Genomic DNA, 25,917 nt, shown 5'->3' on the forward strand with positions numbered 1-25,917 from the left:
GTGAGCTGCTGCCGGTGACTGCCGACAGAGACAGATGGAGAAGGGAGGTTGCGTCTGCGGCCCTCAGGCTTCCCCCAACGACTACTTTGTAGTTATGGGCCTGAGGTGAGGTGAGGTGAGGCTGACAGCCCACAACCACCCAGGGTCATCAGGGTGAACAACAAAACAATGGTCCTGTAGTAACTGTGGGGAAAAAAAAGGAAAAGAAAACCAGGCGTGTTTGTCATGTTCATGCACATTAACCTAGGACATGTCACAGACACTTCATTCACAATATTACTGTATATGACAGACATACAAAACCTGAACATAAACATAATCATTCATTATATACAAAGTTTTGCATGAAAACTAACAGGCATATAAAACCCAAATTGCCAATGGCCACCTTACATGTGGACACTACATCCATCCCTCTTTTCAGTTCAGTCAGGAACCTCGGTGTTGTCCTTGACAACACACTGTCCATGCAAAAAATTATCAGTCAGACATGTCAATCCTGCTACTGTCAATTGCGGCGCATCAGTTCTGTTCGGAAATATCTGTCCACTGACGCAACATCTAGACTTGTCGTTTCTCTCATTCTCTCTTGCCTTGACTACTGCAACTCTATTGTCTGGTTTGCCTGCTTCATCCATTCAGTCCCTTCAGCGCATACAAAACTCTGCTGCCCGACTCGTCCTCAGAAAGAAAAGATCTGAGTACATCACTCCTCTTTTGCAACATCTCCTCTGGCTCCCTGTCTCACACAGAATAAAGTACAAGATCAGCACTCTATGTTCTAAAAAATTAATGTATTCACAAATCTGCCCCTTCCTATCTCTGTGGCTGCCTTCACCTCTACACTCCATCTCGCTCTCTATGATTGGCTTCGGATCCACTCTGTTTATGCATACCCAGATTCAAACACTGTTGACCGCCGTTCTCTCTCTGTCTCTGGACCTTGTAATTGGAATGAACTTCCTCTTTCACTTCGTCAGGTCTCCACACTCAGCTCTTTCAGGTCAGTTATGCATGCAATCGAATGACTGGTGCAAAAGCGCTTTGAATTGTCTCTGCACAAGATTCTGTGCTATATAAATATAATGATTAATTAATTAATGTCTTTGGCAAAATAAAAGGCTACAATGCAGTAAGAGAGTCAAGTCATCAAATCAAGAACAAGAAGTAGTCAGTCCAGGCTTTCTAGAAAGAAATGATTCCTTTAGGAAGGCGAATGGACCAGCAAGGCTGAAAATAAAAAAGAACCCCCAGGACAACTGCTCAGGCCTGCGGAGTGGTGGTTACCTGTGGGTGATGTTGTGAAGGTGATGTTACCTGTGGGTGATGTTGTGAAGGTGATGTTACCTGTGGTTGATGTGAACATGATGTTACCTGTGGGTGATGTTGTGAAGGTGATGTTACCTGTGGGTGATGTGAACATGATGTTACCTGTGGGTGATGTTGTGAAGGTGATGTTACCTGTGGGTGATGTGAACATGATGTTGCCTGTGGGTGATGTTGTGCAGGAAGGAAGGAAATGTTACTGTGGGTGATGTTACCTGTGGGTGATATTGTGCAGGAAGGAAGGAAATGTTACTGTGGGTGATGTTACCTGTGGGTGATATTGTGCAGGAAGGAAGGTAATGTTACTGTGGGTGATGTTACCTGTGGGTGATATTGTGCAGGAAGGAAGGTGATGTTACCTGTGGGTGATGTTGTGAAGGAGGGTGATGTTACCTGTGGGTGATGTTGTGAAGGTGATGTTACCTGTGGGTGATGTGAACATGATGTTGCCTGTGGGTGATGTTGTGAAGGTGATGTTACCTGTGGGTAATGATGTGAAGGTGGGTGATATTACCTGTGGGTGATGTTGTGCAGGAAGGAAGGTAATGTTACTGTGGGTGATGTTACCTGTGGGTGATATTGTGCAGGAAGGAAGGTGATGTTACCTGTGGGTGATATTGTGCAGGAAGGAAGGTGATGTTACCTGTGGGTGATGTTACCTGTGGGTGATGTTGTGCAGGAAGGAAGGTAATGTTACCTGTGGGTGATGTTGTGCAGGAAGGAAGGTGATGTTACCTGTGGGTGATGTTGTGCAGGAAGGAAGGTAATGTTACCTGTGGGTGATGTTGTGCAGGAAGGAAGGAAATGTTACCTGTGGGTGATGTTACCTGTGGGTGATGTTGTGCAGGAAGGAAGGTAATGTTACCTGTGGGTGATATTGTGCAGGAAGGTGATGTTACCTGTGGGTGATGTTGTGCAGGAAGAAAGGTGATGTTACCTGTGGGTGATATTACCTGTGGGTGATATTGTGCAGGAAGGAAGGTAATGTTACCTGTAGGTGATGTTGCCTGTGGGTGATATTGTGCAGGAAGGAAGGTAATGTTACCTGTGGGTGATGTTACCTGTGGGTGATATTGTGCAGGAAGGAAGGTAATGTTACCTGTGGGTGATGTTACCTGTGGGTGATATTGTGCAGGAAGGAAGGTAATGTTACCTGTAGGTGATGTTACCTGTGGGTGATGTTGTGCAGGAAGGAAGGTGATGTTACTGTGGGTGATGTTACCTGTGGGTGATGTTGTGCAGGAAGGAAGGATGCAGTAGATGCACCAGGGTCAGCATGACGATACTGTCGGCTGTGGCCAGGTTAGGGAGGCACTGGTACGTCTCCTGTCACACACACACACACACACACACACAACACACACACACACACAAACACACACATAACACACACACACAATACACACACAACACATACACACAAACACACAATGATGAACACAGCAACAGACAGACAAGGTAATGTTCATCGTTCAGTGTATTATATTTCTATTCACACTTCAATGTGTTCTAAGCATCTGATAATCTTTGTATCTTCTGTCATAAGGTTTGCTGACTGTGTGTATCACAGGAACAAGTGTGATTTAAGTTCAAACTTGTTGCTCAATACTTCTTGTTTCATTACTTACTATACTGAACACTATGTTGTCTTGCTTCTTGAATCAATTCAAAAGCCTTAACCCAAACGGTGCAGAATGATGTGCAGCGAGAAAAAAAAGCAGACTGACCACAGACAGACAGAGAGACGTACCTTGGTGAACATGGCAACAGACAAGACATACAGACATACAGACATCCAAGACAGACTGACAGAGAGACGTACCTTGGTGAACATGGCAACAGACAAGACATACAGACATACAGACATCCAAGACAGACTGACAGAGAGACGTACCTTGGTGAACATGGCAACAGACAAGACATACAGACATACAGACATCCAAGACAGACTGACAGAGAGACGTACCTTGGTGAACATGGCAACAGACAAGACATACAGACATACATACATCCAAGACAGACTGACAGAGAGACGTACCTTGGTGAACATGGCAACAGACAAGACAGACAAGACATACACACATCCAAAACAGACTGACAGAGAGACGTACCTTGGTGAACATGGCAACAGACAAGACATACAGACATACATACATCCAAGACAGACTGACAGAGAGACGTACCTTGGTGAACATGGCAACAGACAAGACAGACAAGACATACACACATCCAAAACAGACATACAATCAGACCGACAGACATACAGACAGCCACACAGAGACTGGCGGACACACGGACAAAAAAGACACACACTGATACACCCAGATACAGAGAGACAGGCAGAGAGACAAGATATATATGACATACAGACAGATGAAGAGACAGACAGGCAGGCAGACAGATAGAGAAGCAGACATTTGAACAGACAGACAGACAAGACATACGGCAGGCAGGCAGACAGACAGGCAGGTAGACAAGCAGACAAACGAAGAGACAGACGAGATATACAGACAGGCTGGCATACAGACAAAGAGACAGACGAGATATACAGACAGGCAGACAGGCAGGCAGGCAGACGAAGAGACAGGCGTGATATACAGACAAGCAGACAGACAGACAGACGAAGAGACAGGCGTGATATACAGACAGGCAGACAGACGAAGAGACAGGCGTGATATACAGACAGGCAGGCATACAGACAGACGAAGAGACAAGATATACAGACAGGCAGACAGACCAAGAGACAAACGTGATATACAGATAGGCAGGCAGACAGACGAAGAGACAAGATATACAGACAGGCAGACAGACAGATGAAGAGACAGACGTGATATACAGACAGACAGACAGATGAAGAGACAGACGTGATATACAGACAGACAGACAGACGAAGAGACAGACAAGATATACAGACAGGCAGGCAGACAGATGAAGAGACAGACAAGATATACAGACAGGCAGACAGACAGACAAAGAGACAGAAAAGATATACAGACAGGGGGGCAGACAAATGAAGAGACAGACATGATATACAGACAGACAGGCAGACAGACGAAGAGACAGACATATACAGACAGGCAGGCAGACAGACGAAGAGACAGACAAGATATACAGACAGACAGGCAGGCAGAGACAGGCAGACGTACAGACAGACAAGATATACAGACAGGCAGACAGACAAAGAGACAGACGAGATATACAGACAGGCAGACCGACATACGGAAAGACAGACAAGATATACAGACAGGCAGACAGACAAAGAGACAGACGAGATATACAGACAGGCAGGCAGACAGACAAAGAGACAGACGAGATATACAGACAGGCAGGCAGACAGACAGATGGAGAGAAAGACAGACCTTAGTGAAGACGGAGACAGCAATCTGCAGCACGGCCATCAGGCCCTGGGGTGACATCAGATCCCAGTCAGGGGCACTGAACTCTGCCTGACCAACCCCTGACCCTTGACCCTCCACCTCAATGTCGTGGATAGGTAAGTGGTCTGTGGGTGATGTCACCTGAACACAGTCACCACACACACTGTCACCGGAACACAGTCACCACACACACTGTCACCTGTCCACAATGACCACACACACTGTCACCGGAACACAGTCACCACACACACTGTCACCGGAACACAGTCACCACACACACTGTCACCACACACACTGTCACCTGTCCACAATGACCACACGCACTGTCACCTGTCCACAATTACCACACTCACTGTCACCTGTCAACAATGACCACACACACTGTCACCTGTCCACAATGACCACACACACTGTCACCTGAACACAGTCACACCACACACTGTCACCTGTCCACAATGACCACACACACTGTCACCTGTCCACAATGACCACACACACTGTCACCTGTCCACAATGACCACACACACTGTCACCTGAAGATAGTCACCACACACACTGTCACCTGTCCACAATGACCACACACACTGTCACCTGAACACAATCACCACACACTGTCACCTGTCCACAATCACCACACACAGTCACCTGAACACAGTCACACCACACACTGTCACCTGAACACAGTAACAGTCACACAACACACTGTCACCTATCCACAATGACCACACACACTGTCACCTGTCCACAATGACCACACACACTGTCACCTGAACACAATCACCACACACTGTCACCTGTCCACAATGACCACACACACTGTCACCTGTCCACAATGACCACACACACTGTCACCTGTCCACAATGACCACACGCACTGTCACCTGTCCACAATGACCACACACACTGTCACCTGTCCACAATGACCACACACACTGTCACCTGTCCACAATGACTACACACACTGTCACCTGAAGATAGTCACCACACACACTGTCACCTGAAGATAGTCACCACACACACTGTCACCTGTCCACAATGACCACACACACTGTCACCTGAACACAATCACCACACACTGTCACCTGTCCACAATCACCACACACAGTCACCTGAACACAGTCACACCACACACTGTCACCTGAACACAGTAACAGTCACACAACACACTGTCACCTGAACACAGTCACACCACACACTGTCACCTGAACACAGTAACAGTCACACAACACACTGTCACCTATCCACAATGACCACACACACTGTCACCTGTCCACAATGACCACACACACTGTCACCTGAACACAATCACCACACACACTGTCACCTGTCCACAATCACCACACACACTGTCACCTGTCCACAATGACCACACGCACTGTCACCTGTCCACAATGACCACACACACTGTCACCTGTCCACAATGACCACACACACTGTCACCTGTCCACAATGACCACACGCACTGTCACCTGTCCACAATGACCACACACACTGTCACCTGTCAACAATGACCACACACACTGTCACCTGAAGATAGTCACCACACACACTGTCACCTGTTCACAATGACCACACACACTGTCACCTGTCCACAATGACCACACACACTGTCACCTGAACACAATGACCACACACACTGTCACCTGTTCAGCAAATAACAAAAAGTCATGACCACCTTTCCAACTGTTGCCACACTGATTTTAGCATTTCACCAAGGTTCAGGAGTCAAAGAGTTAAACAAAATCGTTGATTGCACATTTTGTTTACAACTCTTTTTTTTCCACTGTAGAAAATTTGAAATAAAAAGGTTTAACACATTTTCTTAATGAGATACTAAAAAGTAGTGAAAGCATGGCTTGCTTTGATTTTTGCTTTACCACACACACACAAACACACACACACACATGCACACACACACACACGGCACCTCAGATGCCTGTCTCTACACGACAAATCATGACACACACCACAACGTATCATGACACACCACAATGCACCATGACACACCACGACACACACAACACACACCATGACACACCATGACACATGCGCAGGACCTGAGCGATGTGGTGCCACATGGCACCCCAACTACCTGTCTCTACACGACACACCTTGACATACAACACACCATGACATACAACACACCATGACACATAATGACACACCTGCAGTGCCTGAGCGACGCGGTGCCACATGGCGCCCCAGATGCCTGTCTCGATGTAGAGCTGAGCCACGGGCATGTCCACCTGGGGAACCAGTTCCCGCAGCAACAGCAGCAGACCATCCAGGATGCCGTAGTCAAAGGGGCAGCGCACACACACCTGAACACATCATCATGCTGTAGTCAAAAGTGCAGTGCACACACACCTGAACACGTCATCATGCCGCAGTCAAAGGGACAGCGCACACACACCTGAACACGTCATCATGCCGTAGTCAAAGGGGCAGTACACACACACCTGAACACGTCATCATGCTGTAGTCAAAAGTGCAGTGCACACACACCTGAACACGTCATCATGCCGCAGTCAAAGGGACAGCGCACACACACCTGAACACGTCGTCATGCCGTAGTCAAAGGGACAGCGCACACACACCTGAACACGTCATCATGCCGCAGTCAAAGGGACAGCGCACACACACCTGAACACGTCATCATGCCGTAGTCAAAGGGGCAGTACACACACACCTGAACCCGCCATCATGCCGCAGTCAAAGGGATAGCGCACAAACAACTGAACACGTCATCATGCCGCAGTCAAAGGTGCAGCACACACACACCTGAACACGTCATCATGCCGTAGTCAAAGGGACAGCACAAACACACCTGAACACGTCATCAAACCGTAGTCAAAGGGACAGCGCACACACACCTGAACACGTCATCATGCCACAGCCAAAGGAACAGCACACACACACCTGAACACGTCATCATGCCGCAGTCAAAGGGGCAGTACACACACACCTGAACACGTCATCATGCCACAGTCAAAGGGACAGCGTACACACACCTGAACACGTCATCATGCCATAGTCAAAGGGGCAGTACACACACACCTGAACACGTCATCATGCCATAGTCAAAGGGACAGCGTACACACACCTGAACACGTCATTATGCCGTAGGCAAAGGGACAGCATACACACACCTGAACACGTCATTATGCCGTAGTCAAAGGGACAGCGCACACACACCTGAACACGTCATCATGCCACAGTCAAAGGGACAGCGTACACACACCTGAACACGTCATCATGCCATAGTCAAAGGGGCAGTACACACACACCTGAACACGTCATCATGCCATAGTCAAAGGGACAGCGTACACACACCTGAACACGTCATTATGCCGTAGGCAAAGGGACAGCATACACACACCTGAACACGTCATTATGCCGTAGTCAAAGGGACAGCGCACACACACCTGAACACGTCATCATGCCACAGTCAAAGGGACAGCACGCACACACCTGAACACATCATCATGCTGTAGTATAAGGGGCAGTACACACACACCTGAACACATCATCATGTTGTAGTCAAAGGGACAACATACACACACACCTGAACACGTCATCATGCCATAGTCAATGGGGCAGTACACAAACACCTGAACCCGTCATCATGCCATAGTCAAAGGGACAGCGTACACACACCTGAACACGTCATCATGCCATAGTCAAAGAGGCAGTACACACACACCTGAACACGTCATCATGCCATAGTCAAAGGGGCAGTACACACACACCTGAACACGTCATCATGCCATAGTCAAAGGGGCAGTACACACACACCTGAACACGTCATCATGCCATAGTCAAAGGGACAGCGTACACACACACCTGAACACGTCATCATGCCATAGTCAAAGGGACAGCGTACACACACCTGAACACGTCATCATGCCATAGTCAAAGGGGCAGTACACACACACCTGAACACGTCATCATGCCGCAGTCAAAGGGACAGCGCACACACACCTGAACACGTCATCATGCTGTAGTCAAAGGTGCAGCACACACACACCTGAACACGTCATCATGCCGTAGTCAAAGGGACAGCACACACACACCTCAACACGTCATCATGCCATAGTCAATCACTTTCACATTCTCAAGGCCTCACTACCTCTCACAATTCCTGTCTGCTTGGCACATGTCTGACAGCGACATAACCCAATGATCTTGTCAGGCCCTGAGTTCATACTTTTGTGTACTCTGATAGAGTGAATTTCTTCTACAGATTTCTTTTTTTTTTTTTTTGCTGCCCCATCATCTGCACCGTTTCAGTGGTATTACTCCCACGCCGCTCATTTAGATTCCCCCATACACGGCCACAGCCGGGTTCATCTGTTGCAGTTCCAGCGTCGGCAGTCCACAGGGAACCATTGATGTTAGGTTGCCAGGAGGCCACACACCAGAGGAGACCCTGCACTGCTGCTGAGTCACTTTGGTGGTGTTCAGTGGTGCCTGTTCTGTTTTAACGTACTTAGGACACCACCTACTAAGCCTCCTACTAACGACAATAATGGCTTAGTCGCGAAGCCAGACTGAGTGAGCATCCCTCCCAGAGTGGAGACCACCACCATGTCCCTCAAACAACAGCCCCCCATGAATCTGCCAACACTGATGACATTCTACAGATTTCTTTGCCAGAGGACAACACTTAAGTTGCCATGGGTTCTTTTTCTGTGCATTTAGTGCACGCTACACACAGGATCTCAGTTTATCATCTCATCCGAAGGACTAGGCACTCAGTTTGATTTTCCAATCGAACCTGGGAGAAAAGATGGCTTTGAACCCAGACCCTCAGACCCTCACAGACACTGTATTGGCAAGTGTGTTAAGCATTCTGCCATCTTTCTCCAGATGATAATGCATCAAGACTGTCATACAGCTGCGTGTTATTATGACATCGTCAATGTATAAAAACTGTCATGCAACTGTCTGTTATTATGATATGTCATCAATGTATACACACCATGTGATCAATCCATGAACATCATCAATATATTAAAACCATGTCATCAGTGTCTAAACACCATATGATCAATGTGTAAACACTCTATGATCAATGTGTAAACACCACGTGATCAATGTCTAAACACCATATGATCAGTGTCTAAACACCATGTGATCAATGTAAAAACACCATGTGATCAGTGTAAAAACACATGTGATCAATGTAAAAACACCATGTGATCAATGTCTAAACACCATATGATCAGTGTCTAAACACCATGTGATCAATGTAAAAACACCATATGATCAATGTAAAAACACCATGTGATCAATGTCTAAACACCATGTGATCAATGTCTAAACACCATGTGATCATTGTCTAAACACCATGTGATCAATGTATAAACACCTGAGCCAGGTCGGTGAAGACAGACAGACAGGCCTGAAGCATCTCCTCAGGTTGGACCTCACAGGACACGCCACAGGCCACCATCTGACTGAACAACAGGGCTGCCGCTGCCTGCAAAACAGTTCTCATCATCTTCTGAACACAGCCAGTCACTATGTCAGTGTCGTTCTGCTGACAATGCTAAAACAGGCTGCTGCAAAACAGTTCTCATCATCTTCTGAACACAGCCAGTCACTATGTCAGTGTCGTTCTGCTGACAATGCTATAATGGGCTGCCTGCAAAACAGTTCTCACATCTTCTGAACACAGCCTGTCACTATGTCAGTGTCGTTCTGTTGACAATGCTAAAACAGGCTGTCTGCAAAACAGTTCTCACATCTTCTGAACACAGCCAGTCACCATGTCAGTGTCTGTGTTGTTAAAATGATGCAGGCAGTGTAGAGGTACAATGGCTGTTTTGCCAAACTATGCGTATATGTGTGCATGTGTATGTGTATATCTCCATCCGTGCATGCATGCGTCAGTGCTGTCGGTCTGACAGTCTGTCCGTATGAGTTTTATGTTGTCATGGTGTGATGTGTGTGTGTGTGTGTGTGTGTGTGTGTGTGTGTGTGTGGAGAGAGGAAAGCAGTGTGAAAGCAGTGTGTAGTGTAGAGAGAGGAGAGAGAGGAAAGCAGTGTACAGCACAGAGAGGAAAGCAGTGTGTAGTGTAGAGAGGAAAGCAGTGTGTTGTGTAGAGAGAGGAGAGAGAGGAAAGCAGTGTGCAGCATAGAGAGGAAAGCAGTGTGTAGTGTAGAGAGAGGAGAGAGAGGAAAGCAGTGTGCAGCATAGAGAGGAAAGCAGTGTGTAGTGTAGAGAGCAGTGTGCAGTGTAGAGAGTAGTGTGTAGTGTAGAGAGGAAAGTAGTGTATAGTGTAGAGAGGATAGCAGTGTGTAGTGTAGAGAGAGAGGAAAGCAGTGTGTAGTGAGGAAAGCAGTGTGTAGTGTAGAGAGTAGTGTGTAGTGTAGAGAGGAAAGTAGTGTGTAGTGTAGAGAGGATAGCAGTCTGTAGTGAGGAAAGCAGTGTGCAGTGTAGAGAGGAAAGCAGTGTGCAGTGTAGAGAGGAAAGAGGAAAGCAGTGTGTAGTGTAGAGAGGAAAGCAGAGAGGAAAGCAGTGTGTAGTGTAGAGAGGAAAGCAGTGTGTAGTGTAGAGAGGAAATATAGAGATGAAAGCAGTGTGTAGTGCAGAGAGCAGTGTGTAAAGTAGAGAGGAAAGCAGTGTGTAGTTTAGAGAGGAAAGCAGTGTGTAGTGAGGAAAGCAGTGTGTAAAGTAGAGAGGAAAGCAGTGTGTAGTGTAGAGAGGAAAGCAGTGTGTAGTGTAGAGAGGAAAGCAGTGTGTAGTGTAGAAAGGAAAGCAGTGTGTAGTGTAGAGAGAGGGAAGCAGTGTGTAGCGTAGAGAGAGGGAAGCAGTGTGTAGTGTAGAGAGAGGGAAGCAGTGTGTAGTGTAGAGAGGAAAGCAGTGTGTAGTGTAGTGTAGAAAGTAGTGTGTAGTGTAGAGAGGAAAGCAGTGTGTAGTGTAGAGAGGAAAGCAGTGTGTTGTGGAAAGCAGTGTGTAGTGTAGAGAGGAAAGCAGTGTGTAGTGTAGAGAGGAAAGCAGTGTGTAGTGTAGAGAGGAAAACAGTGTGTTGTAGAGAGGAAAGCAGTGTGTAGTGTAGAGAGGAAAGCAGTGTGTAGTGTAGAGAGGAAAGCAGTGTGTTGTGGAAAGCAGTGTGTAGTGTAGAGAGGAAAGCAGTGTGTAGAGTAGAGAGGAAAGCAGTGTGTAGTGTAGAGAGGAAAGCAGTGTGTCGCATTGACTCACCGTGTGGCTGGCCAGTGTGGAGTCCAGGAAGATTGACACCATCATGGCTGATGCGTCCGACAGTCTGCAATACACTGCGCGGTGTCATCACCCACCCCTTTACACACTGTGCCATGTCATCACCCACCCCTTTACACACTGTGTCATGTCATCACCCACCCCTTTACACACTGTGTCATGTCATCACCCATCCCTTTACACACTGTGCCATGTCATCACCCACCCCTTTACACACTGTGTCATGTCATCACTCACCCCTTTACACACTGTGTCATGTCATCACCCATCTCTTTACACACTGTGTCATGTCATCATCCATCCCTTTACACACTGTGTCATGTCATCACCCATCCCTTTACACACTGTGTTATGTCATCACCCACCCCTTTACACACTGTGTCATGTCATCACCCACCCCTTTACACACTGTGCCATGTCATCACCCATCTCTTTACACACTGTGCCATGTCATCATCCATGGCTTTACACACTGTGCCATGTCATCACCCACCCCTTTACACACTGTGCCATGTCATCACCCACCCCTTTACACACTGTGCCATGTCAACACCCACCCCTTTACACATTGTGTCATGTCATCACCCACCCCTTTACACACTGCATCATGTCATCACCCATCCCTTTACACACTATGTTATGTCATCACCCACCCCTTTACACACTGTGTCATCACCCATCCTTCTACACACTGTGTTATGTCATCACCCATCCCTTTACACACTGTGCCATGTCATCACCCATCCCTCTACACACTGTGCCATGTCATCACCCATCCCTTTACACACTGTGCCATGTCAACACCCACCCCTTTACTCACTGTGCCATATCATCACCCACCCCTTTACACACGGTGTCATGTCATCACTCACCCCTTTACACACTGTGTCATGTCATCACCCATCCCTTTACACACTGTGTCATGTCATCAACTGTAAATCTGACACACCACTATAGCTATCAGGGTCAGAGCAACATGTCTCACACTGTCCACACAAAGTCTGTCCTCATCACTCACGCACATTGACCTGGGTCGCTCCCATACCTGTAATGAGATAATATCGGTGGAAAAAAATCTGACATTGTCTGGAATTCCAAGCAAGGATACACACACACACACACACACACACACACATACACAAGAAAATACACATACAAACAACACACATGCACAAATCAACATGCACACAGACACACACACACACACTCTTTAACTCTCTCTATATGGACGGCGAAAGAGACAACGTTAACAACGTTTCACCCCAATAACCACCATCAAAATATTACCAGCGGAAGGCTCTTATACTGAAGAGGTGAATGTTGACAAAGAATACCACAATTCTCACGACGGAAGCTAAAGGTTGGGTCATTCAGACACCCAACTGGACATCCGAGGGGTCTGTGTAGAGGAGAAGAGAGGACTGGCCGTACTGAGTGAGCTAAAGCAATGGCAGACTGCTGATAACAGAAACACACAGTCCCCACACAGCAGGCAGTGATGACCGTGTGTGAACTCTGACCTGTCTGGCAGCTGTTGCATCTGAATGACCAGTGTGCAGAGAATGTAGAGCACTGTCTCCACCACTGTGTTCACCTCCATGTCTGCCACAGGTACCTGTCATCATCATCATCATCATTATCATCATCATCACCACCACCACCACCACCATCATATCATCACCACCACCATCATTATCATCACCAGCATCATTATCATATCATCACCACCACCATCATCATCACCACCGTCATCACCACCATCATCATCATCACCACCATCAATATCATCACCACCACCATTATCGTCACCACCATCATTATCATCACCACTATCACCATCATCATCACCACCGCTATCACAATCATCATCATCACCACCATCATTATCATCAGGCAGATGCCACTTCAAGATACGGAGTTCACCAAAAGTGAAGGACCACATGGGAACTTGCACAGCAGTTTTGTTGGTGCAAGGTGAAACAAAGCTCTGTTTTCAGAAAACAGCGCTGTATGCAGCTAGTATCTTGTTGGTGTGAGGTGAAACAAAGCTCAGTTTTCAGCAAACAGCGCTGTATGCAGCTAGTATCTTGTTGGTGCAAGGTGAAACAAAACTCAGTTTTCAGAAAACAGCGCTGTATGCAGCTAGTATCTTGTTGGTGTGAGGTGAAACAAAGCTCAGTTTTCAGCAAACAGCGCTGTATGCAGCTAGTATCTTGTTGGTGTGAGGTGAAACAAAGTTCAGTTTTCAGAAAACAGTGCTGTATGCAACCAGTGTAACCAGCACCACTCTTAATCACAGCTGTTTTCTTTCACATGTACTTCCACCTTTCACAATGCAAAACCACTGCCGTCATTTATAAACCACTAAAATAGCAGTAAATCATTGACTGAAACACTGATTGTGAAACATTTTTCAAGCTGTTGATAGTACCTGAAACATCGGTCAGTGTGTTCAATGAAGCTGTTGGCAGACCAAGGACACTCTGCATAATCTAAACAGCTTTCCTTTATTCTGTTATTTTATGAAAATGGACCTCCTTTTATGAAGTGGTTTATAACTTTCTGTGAACCATGTGATAATAATAACAACAATAATAATCATAAAACAAATAATAACATTAACAACAATAACAAACAATCACTATAATAATAACATGCATGCACGCACGCATACATACATATATATATATATAAAAGAAACTCTAGGGAGAGTTAGACAGTACAAAGTCTTCAGAGAAGAAGCCCCCCTCAGTCAAGTGTTTTGGCCCTTAACTCCTTACACTCTAAGGGGGCCGGGCCGCACCCAGGTCATGACTCCTGGATGCCCTTGTATCGCCGCCTTTTCTTTTTTATGTTTTCCTGGTCCTCAGCAGGTTCGAACCCGCACCTCCAGGGTGGTCGCCACTTCAAGACTGAGTCACCTTTTCTGGCAGACATTTTAACTACTGAGCCATCGTACGCCTAGTTTGAGTAGGGAAATTTAATCCTTATGAAGTTTACTTTCATTCCTCCTCGACCAGATCCAGCTGGAACTCTTTTCTGCTGCTTCTGCTATTGCCTTGAGAGCCCATGTCCTCTCTCTGCCAGAAATCAACAGTTGTTTCAAAAGGCTGTGGGCAGATGCGCTCACAAACCCTCTTGCACCAATCTCTATGGTGACGACTTTGGCTTGAAAGCCAGATCCTCTACAGCTGCTGGCTAGACTAGCATACTTCTCGATCTTGTAGATGTGGGCTTCCTCCATTATGCTTTTGTATGGCACAGTGAGCTCAATCAGAATCACTTATTTTGTTGCTTTGGAGTGGAGTACTATGTCAGTAGCTCCCTACAGCTCCAAGCATTTTTAATGGTTTATGTGCTATGAATAAAGTAAAGGAGTGTGAAAAATATTAAAAGAAAAACTCACAATACCATCTGAAAATAGCGCAGCATTACTCACAACACACACACCCACACACACACACACAAACACATATCAACACCCCTCCCACACACACAGACCTTTCCAATGAGGACGTCAAGCAGAGAGTCCAGGTGACCGTTGTCACAGAGGTAGGAGCAGAAGGCCTGGGAGGCCTGACAGCATGCATACAGGATCTGTAACATCATCATCATCATCTGTCCATTAGTCACCTGTCTGCTGTCACCACCTCCACACAGTCACCGCTGTCACCACCTCCACACAGTCACTGTCTGCTGTCACCACCTCCACATAGTCACCGCTGTCACCACCTCCACACAGTCACCGCTGTCACCACCTCCACAGTCACTGTCTGCTGTCACCACCTCCACAGTCACTGTCTGCTGTCACCACCTCCACACAGTCACTGCTGTCACCACCTCCACACAGTCACTGCTGTCACCACCTCCACACAGTCATGTCTGCTGTCACCACCTCCACACAGTCATGTCTGCTGTCACCACCTCCACACAGTCATCACCACCTCCACACAGTCACTGCTGTCACCACCTCCACACAGTCATGTCTGCTGTCACCACCTCCACACAGTCATGTCTGCTGTCACCACCTCCACACAGTCACTGCTGTCACCACCTCCACACAGTCATGTCTGCTGTCACCACCTCCACACAGTCATGTCTGCTGTCACCACCTCCACACAGTCATGTCTGCTGTCACCACCTCCACACAGTCATGTCTGCTGTCACCACCTCCACACAGTCACTGCTGTCACCACCTCCACACAGTCACTGCTGTCACCACCTCCACACAGTCACTGTCTGCTGTCACCACCTCCACACAGTCACTGCTGTCACCACCTCCACACAGTCACTGTCTGCTGTCACCACCTCCACACAGTCACTGCTGTCACCACCTCCACACAGTCATGTCTGCTGTCACCACCTCCATACAGTCACTGTCTGCTGTCACCACCTCCACACAGTCACTGTCTGCTGTCACCACCTCCACACAGTCACTGCTGTCACCACCTGCTGTCACCACCTCCACACAGTCACTGCTGTCACCACCTCCACACAGTCACTGTCTGCTGTCACCACCTCCACACAGTCACTGCTGTCACCACCTCCACACAGTCACTGTCTGCTGTCACCACCTCCACACAGTCACTGTCTGCTGTCACCACCTCCACACAGTCACTGCTGTCACCACCTCCACACAGTCATGTCTGCTGTCACCACCTCCACACAGTCACTGCTGTCACCACCTCCACACAGTCACTGTCTGCTGTCACCACCTCCACACAGTCACTGCTGTCACCACCTCCACACAGTCACTGTCTGCTGTCACCACCTCCACCTCCACACAGTCACTGTCTGTTGTCACCACCTCCACACAGTCCCTGCTGTCACCACCTCCACACAGTCATTGCTGTCACCACCTCCACACAGTCACTGCTGTCACCACCTCCACACAGTCACCGCTGTCACCACCTCCACACACAGTCACTGCTGTCACCACCTCCACACAGTCACTGTCTGCTGTCACCACCTCCACACAGTCACTGCTGTCACCACCTCCACACAGTCACTGCTGTCACCACCTCCACACAGTCACCGCTGTCACCACCTCCACAGTCACTGCTGTCACCACCTCCACACAGTCACTGTCACCACCTCCACACAGTCACTGCTGTCACCACCTCCACAGTCACTACTGTCACCACCTCCACACAGTCACTGCTGTCACCACCTCCACAGTCACTGCTGTCACCACCTCCACACACAGGTAAGAGCAGAAGGCCTGGGATGCCTGACAGTATGAGTACAAGGGTCTGTATACCATCATCACCATCCTCATGGCTGACTTGTCCTTGACAATCTGACATGCGGGGTTAGGAGCCCTGCACACACTCAGAGAAACACACGCACACACTCTCACACACACACACAGACACACACACACAGACACAGACACACACACACACCTTGAGCACAGTGCTGCAGTCTGGGGGATGGCAGAGCAGGAGGAAGAAGTGACGTGACATGTCCTGGTCAGGTCCCTCACACAGCAACTCTGACAGGTACCCCGCCACCTGCAGTGTCACACCACTGTTACACCACACTGTTATACATGTTGAGTGTCACTATAAAACAGTGTCGCACCACTGTTATACCACACTGTTATACATGTTGAGTGTCACTATAAAACAGTGTCACACCACTGTTACACCACACTGTTATACATGTTGAGTGTCACTATAAAACAGTGTCACACCACTGTTACACCACACTGTTACACATGTAGAGTGTCATCATAAAACAGTGTCACACCACTGTTACACCACACTGATACAAGTACAGTGTCATCATAAAACAGTTTCACACCACTGTTACACCACACTGTTATACATGTACAGTGTCATCATAAAACAGTGTCACACCACTGTTACACCACACACTGATACAAGTACAGTGTCATCATAAAACAGTGTCACACCACTGTTACACCACACACTGTTATATATGTACAGTGTCATCATAAAACAGTGTCACACCACTGTTACATCACACTGTGATACATGTACAGTGTCATCATAAAACAGTGTCACACCACTGTTACACCACACACTGATACATGTAGAGTGTCATCATAAAACAGTGTCACACCACTGTTACACCACACTGTTATACATGTACAGTGTCATCATAAAACAGTGTCACACTACTGTTATACCACACTGTTATACATGTACAGTGTCATCATAAAACAGTGTCACACCACTGTTACACCACACTGTTATACATGTACAGTGTCATCATAAAACAGTGTCACACCACTGTTACACCACACACTGATACATGTACAGTGTCACCATAAAACAGTGTCACACCACTGTTACATCACACTGTGATACATGTACAATGTCATCATAAAACAGTGTCACACCACTGTTACACCACACTGTTATACATGTACAGTGTCACCATAAAACAATGTCACACCACTGTTACACCACACACTGATACAAGTACAGTGTCACCATAAAACAGTGTCGCACCACTGTTACACCACACTGTTACACATGTACAGTGTCACCATAAAACAGTGTCACACCACTGTTACACCACACTGTTACACATGTAGAGTGTCATCATAAAACAGTGTCACACCACTGTTACACCACACTGTTATACATGTTGAGTGTCACCATAAAACAGTGTCGCACCACTGTTACACCACACACTGATACAAGTACAGTGTCACCATAAAACAGTGTCACACCACTGTTACACCACACTGTTATACATGTACAATGTCATCATGAAACAGTGTCACACCACTGTTACATCACACTGTGATACATGTACAATGTCATCATGAAACAGTGTCACACCACTGTTACACCACACTGTTATACAAGTACAGTGTCACCATAAAACAGTGTCACACCACTGTTACACCACACTGTTATACATGTACAGTGTCATCATAAAACAGTGTCACACCACTGTTACACCACACTGATACAAGTACAGTGTCATCATAAAACAGTGTCACACCACTGTTACACCACACTGTTATACATGTTGAGTGTCACCATAAAACAGTGTCACACCACTGTTACACCACACTGTTATACATGTACAGTGTCATCATAAAACAGTGTCACACCACTGTTATACCACACACTGATACATGTACAGTGTCACCATAAAACAGTGTCACACCACTGTTATACCACCCAGCCACACAGTGATACATGTTTTGCATCATAAACTGTATGGCAATGACATTTTTCTTTCTTTTCAACTGATATAACTTCAAAGCAACATTTTTGGTTAGACTTTCTTTGTTTTGACGAAGATAGGTTATTGTTGATTGTTATTCCCAGAACCTAGTGATTCGCAACTTCTTTAATTTTTACATCAGCAATATAAAGTACATGTAAATTTCCAGTTAGTTTTTGACGTTTTTGCCTTGTGGTTATCATAAGTTTTATCAGGATGAAGAGCCATATGGTTAAGCTGACTCCATTTAACAAGAAGGTTAATGTTTTATTGCATGGTAAGACAAACCTGATGAGCATTAGTATTACATGTATCTAAACTAGTGTCATCAGCAAACAATTCTGGTGTGTTTTTAAGAATAAAGGTAAATCATCTATGTATACAGAAAATAATAGGGGGCCAAAGGCTGAACCCTGTGGGACACCAAATTTGTTAGGAAGAAGAATAGGGGTTTGTGGGTATTCAAAGATACTACTTGTTGCCTGTTTGAAAGAAAGGATGAAACTAGTAACAATGCACTGTGAGATATTCTGTAGTGTGATAGTTTTTTAAGGAGGAAGTCATAAGAAAATAACATCAAAAGCTTTTGCGAAATCTATAAAAAGAACGCCAGTATATTATTTAGTGTTTGTATTGGAATACCATTTGTTACTAAATTTGTAGGAGCTGTGTGACAAGAGTGATTGGTCTGAGAGTATAAGATCATATTTGTGTAAATGGGAAAGAAGGCATTTATCAATGCTGTTCAAGTGGTTTTGAGAGTACCGACAGAATCAAAATGGGTCTATAATTAGATAGACCAGCATTGCTTCCTGATTTGTATAAAGATATAATTTTTGCTTCTTTAAGAGCACTAGGGAAACTGTTGGGTTTTTTTTATGAAGAAAGAGGTTGTAAATATAAGTGAGAGTTTCAGTAATTATTGGTGCTGACACTCCTAGAAATTCTTCCGTCAATTCCATTGGTGCCATGGGTCGCTGTCTGTTTCAGTTGTCTAAGAGCTGTCAAAATGCTGTGGACATCTATAGCATTAATGTCTACTTCTTAGTGGATGTTTTTTTCCTGGCAGTACTTCTGTAACTCTTCTCAGTGCATTAGCAGAAATATCTATAGCTGCATTTGAAACAGAGTGATTATCTTTATTTGTCTGTCTATATATAGCTTTTCATATAGATTTCTTGTCTTTCTTTTGATTGATTAGACCAAGAAAATATTTCTTTTTCTCAGCTCATGTAAGAGATGTGACTTTGTTTCTTTGTTTTTTTAAAAATCTTCCGGAGTGCCATTCTTTTAACAAATAATCTCTTTGATATATTTCATTTTGCATTTCTTTTGTTTGCCAAGGGGTTTTTATCCTATGCTTGACTCTATTTGGAAAGGGACATGTTTATTACAGTTACTATTCAAAATGTTATACCATACTTCTAAGGCCTGACTTGGAACCGAATGCTGATAAACATCATTTAACGATGTATTCCAATGATCAAAGAGAAAGTTTTCACTGTCAAATTTTGAAAAAAAAATCTAAAACCAACTGTTTTGTGATTTAATATGGGGATTTTTACTCCCTATTTGACCAAGTCAAACAAACTGGAAAATGGTCACTCACAGACAAGAGCTGTCTACCTTGGTTTTGCCAACAGCAGAATAGGGCCCTTTCAGGGGGGTATGGATAAAAGCGGACAGACAAGAGTTGTACACCTTGGTTTTGCCCACAGCAGAATGGGGCCCTTTCAGGGGGATGTGGACAAAGACAGACAAGAGTTGTCTACCTTGGTTTTGCCCACAGCAGCGTGGGGCCCTTTCAGGGGGGAGTGGACAAAAACGGACAGACATGAGCTGTCTACCTTGGTTTTGCCCACAGCAGCATGGGGCCCTTTCAGGGGGGCGTGGACAAAGGCGGACAGACAGCTGGCTGCCAGGTTGACCAACTGCTCCATTCTCTCCACGGCCATCTCCGTCGTCACTTCCGGCAGATCTGTGCACACATTGTGACATGACATCACTGTGACACTGACATCACACCATGACATGACATCACACTGTGACATGACAACACACTGTGACATTGACATCACTGTGACACTGGTGTCACACTGTGAGGCTGATATCACTGTGACACTGACAACACACTGTGACATGACAACACACTGTGACACTGATATTTCACTGTCACATGGGATCACACTGTGACATGACATCCCACTGTGGCACTGATATTCCACTGTGACACTGACATCACACTGTGACATAACACCACACCATGACATGACATCACACTGTGACATGACAGAAGAAGAAGAAGAAGAAGAAGAAGAAGAAGAAGAATTTAACTCATAAAGCTCCTTTCCATGTAAAGCATGCTCAATTGTGCTGTACAATGTAGAAACTGATGTTTAAAAACATGCATTTAAACACTAAAGTGGAAAAAACAAAAAAACTTTCAAGCACAACCCTTTACAGTCAGCCAACCAAACACACACACACACACACACACACACACACACACACACACACACACACACATATCACTGACTCCACACACTCACTGTACACATCACACAAATATGCCTAAATAATGCAGTATCATATAACAATACTTAAAAACCTTCTCACGATACTTAAAACTACTCTCGACATCACAGTAAACCAAAAACCATATCACAGTACTGGAATTTCACTTCCAATTCTTCAACACCCCTCACACACATCACACTACATTAAAAATATACATTTTAGTGTACAAAATCTAAACGTAGTTACACCCATCTCCTTTCCCACAACACATCACCAGACACTAACATCACACTGTGACACTGACATCACACTGTGACACTGACATCACCATACACTGACATCACACTGTGACACTGACATCACCATACAATGACATCACATTGTGACACTGACATCACACTGTGACAACTGACACCACATTGTCACAGACATTACACTGTGACAGTGACATCGCACTGTGAGATGACATCACACAGTGACATGACTACACATTGTGACATGAAACCACACTGTCACACAGACATTACACGATGACACTGACAACACACTGTGACACTGACAATACACTGTGACATGACAAATCATTGTGACACTGACAACACTTTGTGACACTGACAACATGTTATGACATGACAACACAATGTGACACTAACATCACACAACGACACTGACAGCACATTGCGACACGACATCAAATGGTGACATGACAATGAATTCTGACACTGACAATGTTTTGTCATATGACAACACACTGTGTCACTGACAATACACTGACATGACAAACCATCATCACACTAACAACATTTGTGACACTGACAACACAATGTGACATGACATCTTATTGTAATACATCATACAATGCCATTCAGGTGTCTATCTACCTACCTGTCAACCTGCTCAGTGTGGCAGTGTTGTTCAGGTGTCTACCCACCTGTCAACCTGTTCACTTTGGCAGTGTTGTTCAGGTGTCTACCTACCTGTCAACCTGTTCAATTTGGCAGTGTTGTTTAGGTGTCTACCTACCTGTCAAACTGGTCAGTTTGGCAGTGTTGTTCAGGTGTCTACATACCTGTCAAACTGGTCAGTTTGGCAGTGTTGCTCAGGTGTTTACATACCTGTCAACCTGCTCAATTTGGCAGTGTTGTTCAGGTGTCTACCTACCTGTCAACCCGCTCAGTTTGGCAGTGCTGTTCAAGTGTCTACTTACCTGTCAACCTGTTCAATTTGGCAGTGTTGTTTAGGTGTCTACCTACCTGTCAAACTGGTCAGTTTGGCAGTGTTGTTCAGGTGTCTACATACCTGTCAACCTGGTCAGTTTGGCAGTGTTGCTCAGGTGTCTACCTACCTGTCAACCTGGTCAGTTTGGCAGTGTTGCTCAGGTGTCTACCTACCTGTCAACCTGCTCAATTTGGCAGTGTTGTTTAGGTGTCTACCTACCTGTCAAACTGGTCAGTTTGGCAGTGTTGTTCAGGTGTCTACCTACCTGTCAACCTGCTCAGTTTGGCAGTGTTGTTCAGGTGTCTACATACCTGTCAACCTGGTCAGTTTGGCAGTGTTGTTCAGGTGTCTACGTACCTGTCAACCCACTCAGTTTGGCAGTGTTGTTCAGGTGTCTACGTACCTGTCAACCCACTCAGTTTGGCAGTGTTTTTCAGGTGTCTACCTACCTGTCAACCTGCTCAGTTTGGCAGCATCGTTGTTGGTGAGGAGCAGCAGAGTGTGCACCAGGTGTTTGTGAGGGCCGGCCACACTCTGGTAGTACTGCTCCGCCTGCTCCACGGCACTGCGCTCCATGGCTTCACTCTGGTAGATCACACACTGCACACACACACATTGCTTCACTCTGGTAGATCACACACTGCACACACACATGGCTTCACTCTGGTAGATCACACACTGCACACACACATTGCTTCACTCTGGCAGATCACACACTGCCATCACTGTGGAACACACTTCACATGTTCAGTGTCCATGTGACTAGTCAGCTGTGCAGTGAGTGTCCAGCATACATCACATGGAGAGAAGATCACACACACACACACACACACACACTGCTTCATTCTGGTACATCACACACAGCACACACACATGGCTTTACTCTGGTAGATCACACACACACACATGGCTTCACTCTGGTAGATCACACACTGCACACACACACATTGCTTCACTCTGGTAGATCACACACTGGTACATCACACACTGCACACACACACATTGCTTCACTCTGGTAGATCACACACTGCACACACACACATTGCTTCACTCTGGTAGATCACACACTGCACACACACATGGCTTCACTCTGGTAGATCACACACTGCACACACACACATGGCTTCACTCTGGTACATCACACACTGCACACACACACATGGCTTCACTCTGGTAGATCACACACTGCACACACACATGGCTTCACTCTGGTACATCACACACTGCACACACACACATGGCTTCACTCTGGTAGATCACACACTGCACACACACACATTGCTTCACTCTGGTAGATCACACACTGGTACATCACACACTGCACACACACACATGGCTTCACTCTGGTAGATCACACACTGCACACACACATGGCTTCACTCTGGTACATCACACACTGCACACACACATGGCTTCACTCTGGTAGATCACACACTGGTACATCACACACTGCACACACACACATGGCTTCACTCTGGTACATCACACACTGCACACACACATGGCTTCACTCTGGTACATCACACACTGCACACACACATGGCTTCACTCTGGTAGATCACACACTGCACACACACACACATTGCTTCACTCTGGTAGATCACACACTGCACACACACACATGGCTTCACTCTGGTAGATCACACACTGCACACACACATTGCTTCACTCTGGTAGATCACACACTGCACACACACATGGCTTCACTCTGGTACATCACACACTGCACACACACATGGCTTCACTCTGGCAGATCACACACTGCACACACACATTGCTTCACTCTGGCAGATCACACACTGCCATCACTGTGGAACACACTTCACATGTTCAGTGTCCATGTGACTAGTCAGCTGTGCAGTGAGTGTCCAGCATACATCACATGGAGAGAAGATCACACACACACACACACACACACTGCTTCATTCTGGTACATCACACACTGCACACACACACTGCTTCATTCTGGTACATCACACACAGCACACACACATGGCTTCACTCTGGTAGATCACACACTGCACACACACACATTGCTTCACTCTGGTACATCACACACTGCACACACACATTGCTTCACTCTGGTACATCACACACTGCACACACACACACACACATTGCTTCACTCTGGTAGATCACACACTGCACACACACACATGGCTTCACTCTGGTAGATCACACACTGCACACACACACATTGCTTCACTCTGGTAGATATCACACTGCACACACACACATGGCTTCACTCTGGTAGATCACACACTGCACACACACACATGGCTTCACTCTGGTAGATCACACACTGCACACACACACATGGCTTCACTCTGGTAGATCACACACTGCACACACACACATTGCTTCACTCTGGTACATCACACACTGCACACACACACATGGCTTCACTCTGGTAGATCACACACTGCACACACACACATGGCTTCACTCTGGTACATCACACACTGCACACACACACATGGCTTCACTCTGGTACATCACACACTGCACACACACATGGCTTCACACTGGTACATCACACACTGCACACACACACTTTGCTTCGGTCTGGTAGATCACACACTGCACACACACATGGCTTCACTCTGGTAGATCACACACAGCACACACACACACATGGCTTCACTCTGGTACATCACACACTGCACACACACACACATTGCTTCACTCTGGTAGATCACACACTGCACACACACACATGGCTTCACTCTGGTACATCACACACTGCACACACACACACACACACATGGCTTCACTCTGGTACATCACACACTGCACACACACATGGCTTCACTCTGGTACATCACACACTGCACACACACATTGTTTCGCTCTGGTACATCACACACTGCACACACACACACGTCTTCACTCCGGTACACCACACACTGCACACACACATGGCTTCACTCTGGTACATCACACACTGCACACACACATTGTTTCGCTCTGGTACATCACACACTGCACACACACACACGTCTTCACTCCGGTACATCACACACTGCACACACACACATGGCTTCA

At 46.3% G+C, this 25,917-nt stretch overlaps 1 protein-coding gene across 2 annotated transcripts in view; it reads right to left on the reverse strand.

The window, feature by feature from the left end:
• Positions 1–25,917, reverse strand: part of LOC143274820 (serine/threonine-protein kinase 36-like) — a 78,049-nt gene that overhangs the window by 15,197 nt on the left and 36,935 nt on the right. For both annotated transcript variants that reach the window (XM_076578751.1, XM_076578750.1), the window contains 10 exons: positions 23,322–23,472; positions 20,985–21,115; positions 17,334–17,441; positions 15,430–15,525; positions 13,449–13,543; positions 11,911–11,974; positions 10,075–10,185; positions 6,869–7,024; positions 4,686–4,844; positions 2,549–2,652 (listed from right to left, as the gene is read on the reverse strand). In XM_076578751.1, the coding sequence (XP_076434866.1) occupies positions 2,549–2,652; positions 4,686–4,844; positions 6,869–7,024; positions 10,075–10,185; positions 11,911–11,974; positions 13,449–13,543; positions 15,430–15,525; positions 17,334–17,441; positions 20,985–21,115; positions 23,322–23,472 (1,175 nt within the window). The remainder of the gene's footprint in view (positions 1–2,548; positions 2,653–4,685; positions 4,845–6,868; positions 7,025–10,074; positions 10,186–11,910; positions 11,975–13,448; positions 13,544–15,429; positions 15,526–17,333; positions 17,442–20,984; positions 21,116–23,321; positions 23,473–25,917) is intronic.

Source organism: Babylonia areolata, chromosome 29, assembly GCF_041734735.1.
Source record: "Babylonia areolata isolate BAREFJ2019XMU chromosome 29, ASM4173473v1, whole genome shotgun sequence".
Classification (NCBI taxonomy): Eukaryota; Metazoa; Mollusca; class Gastropoda; order Neogastropoda; family Buccinidae; genus Babylonia; species Babylonia areolata.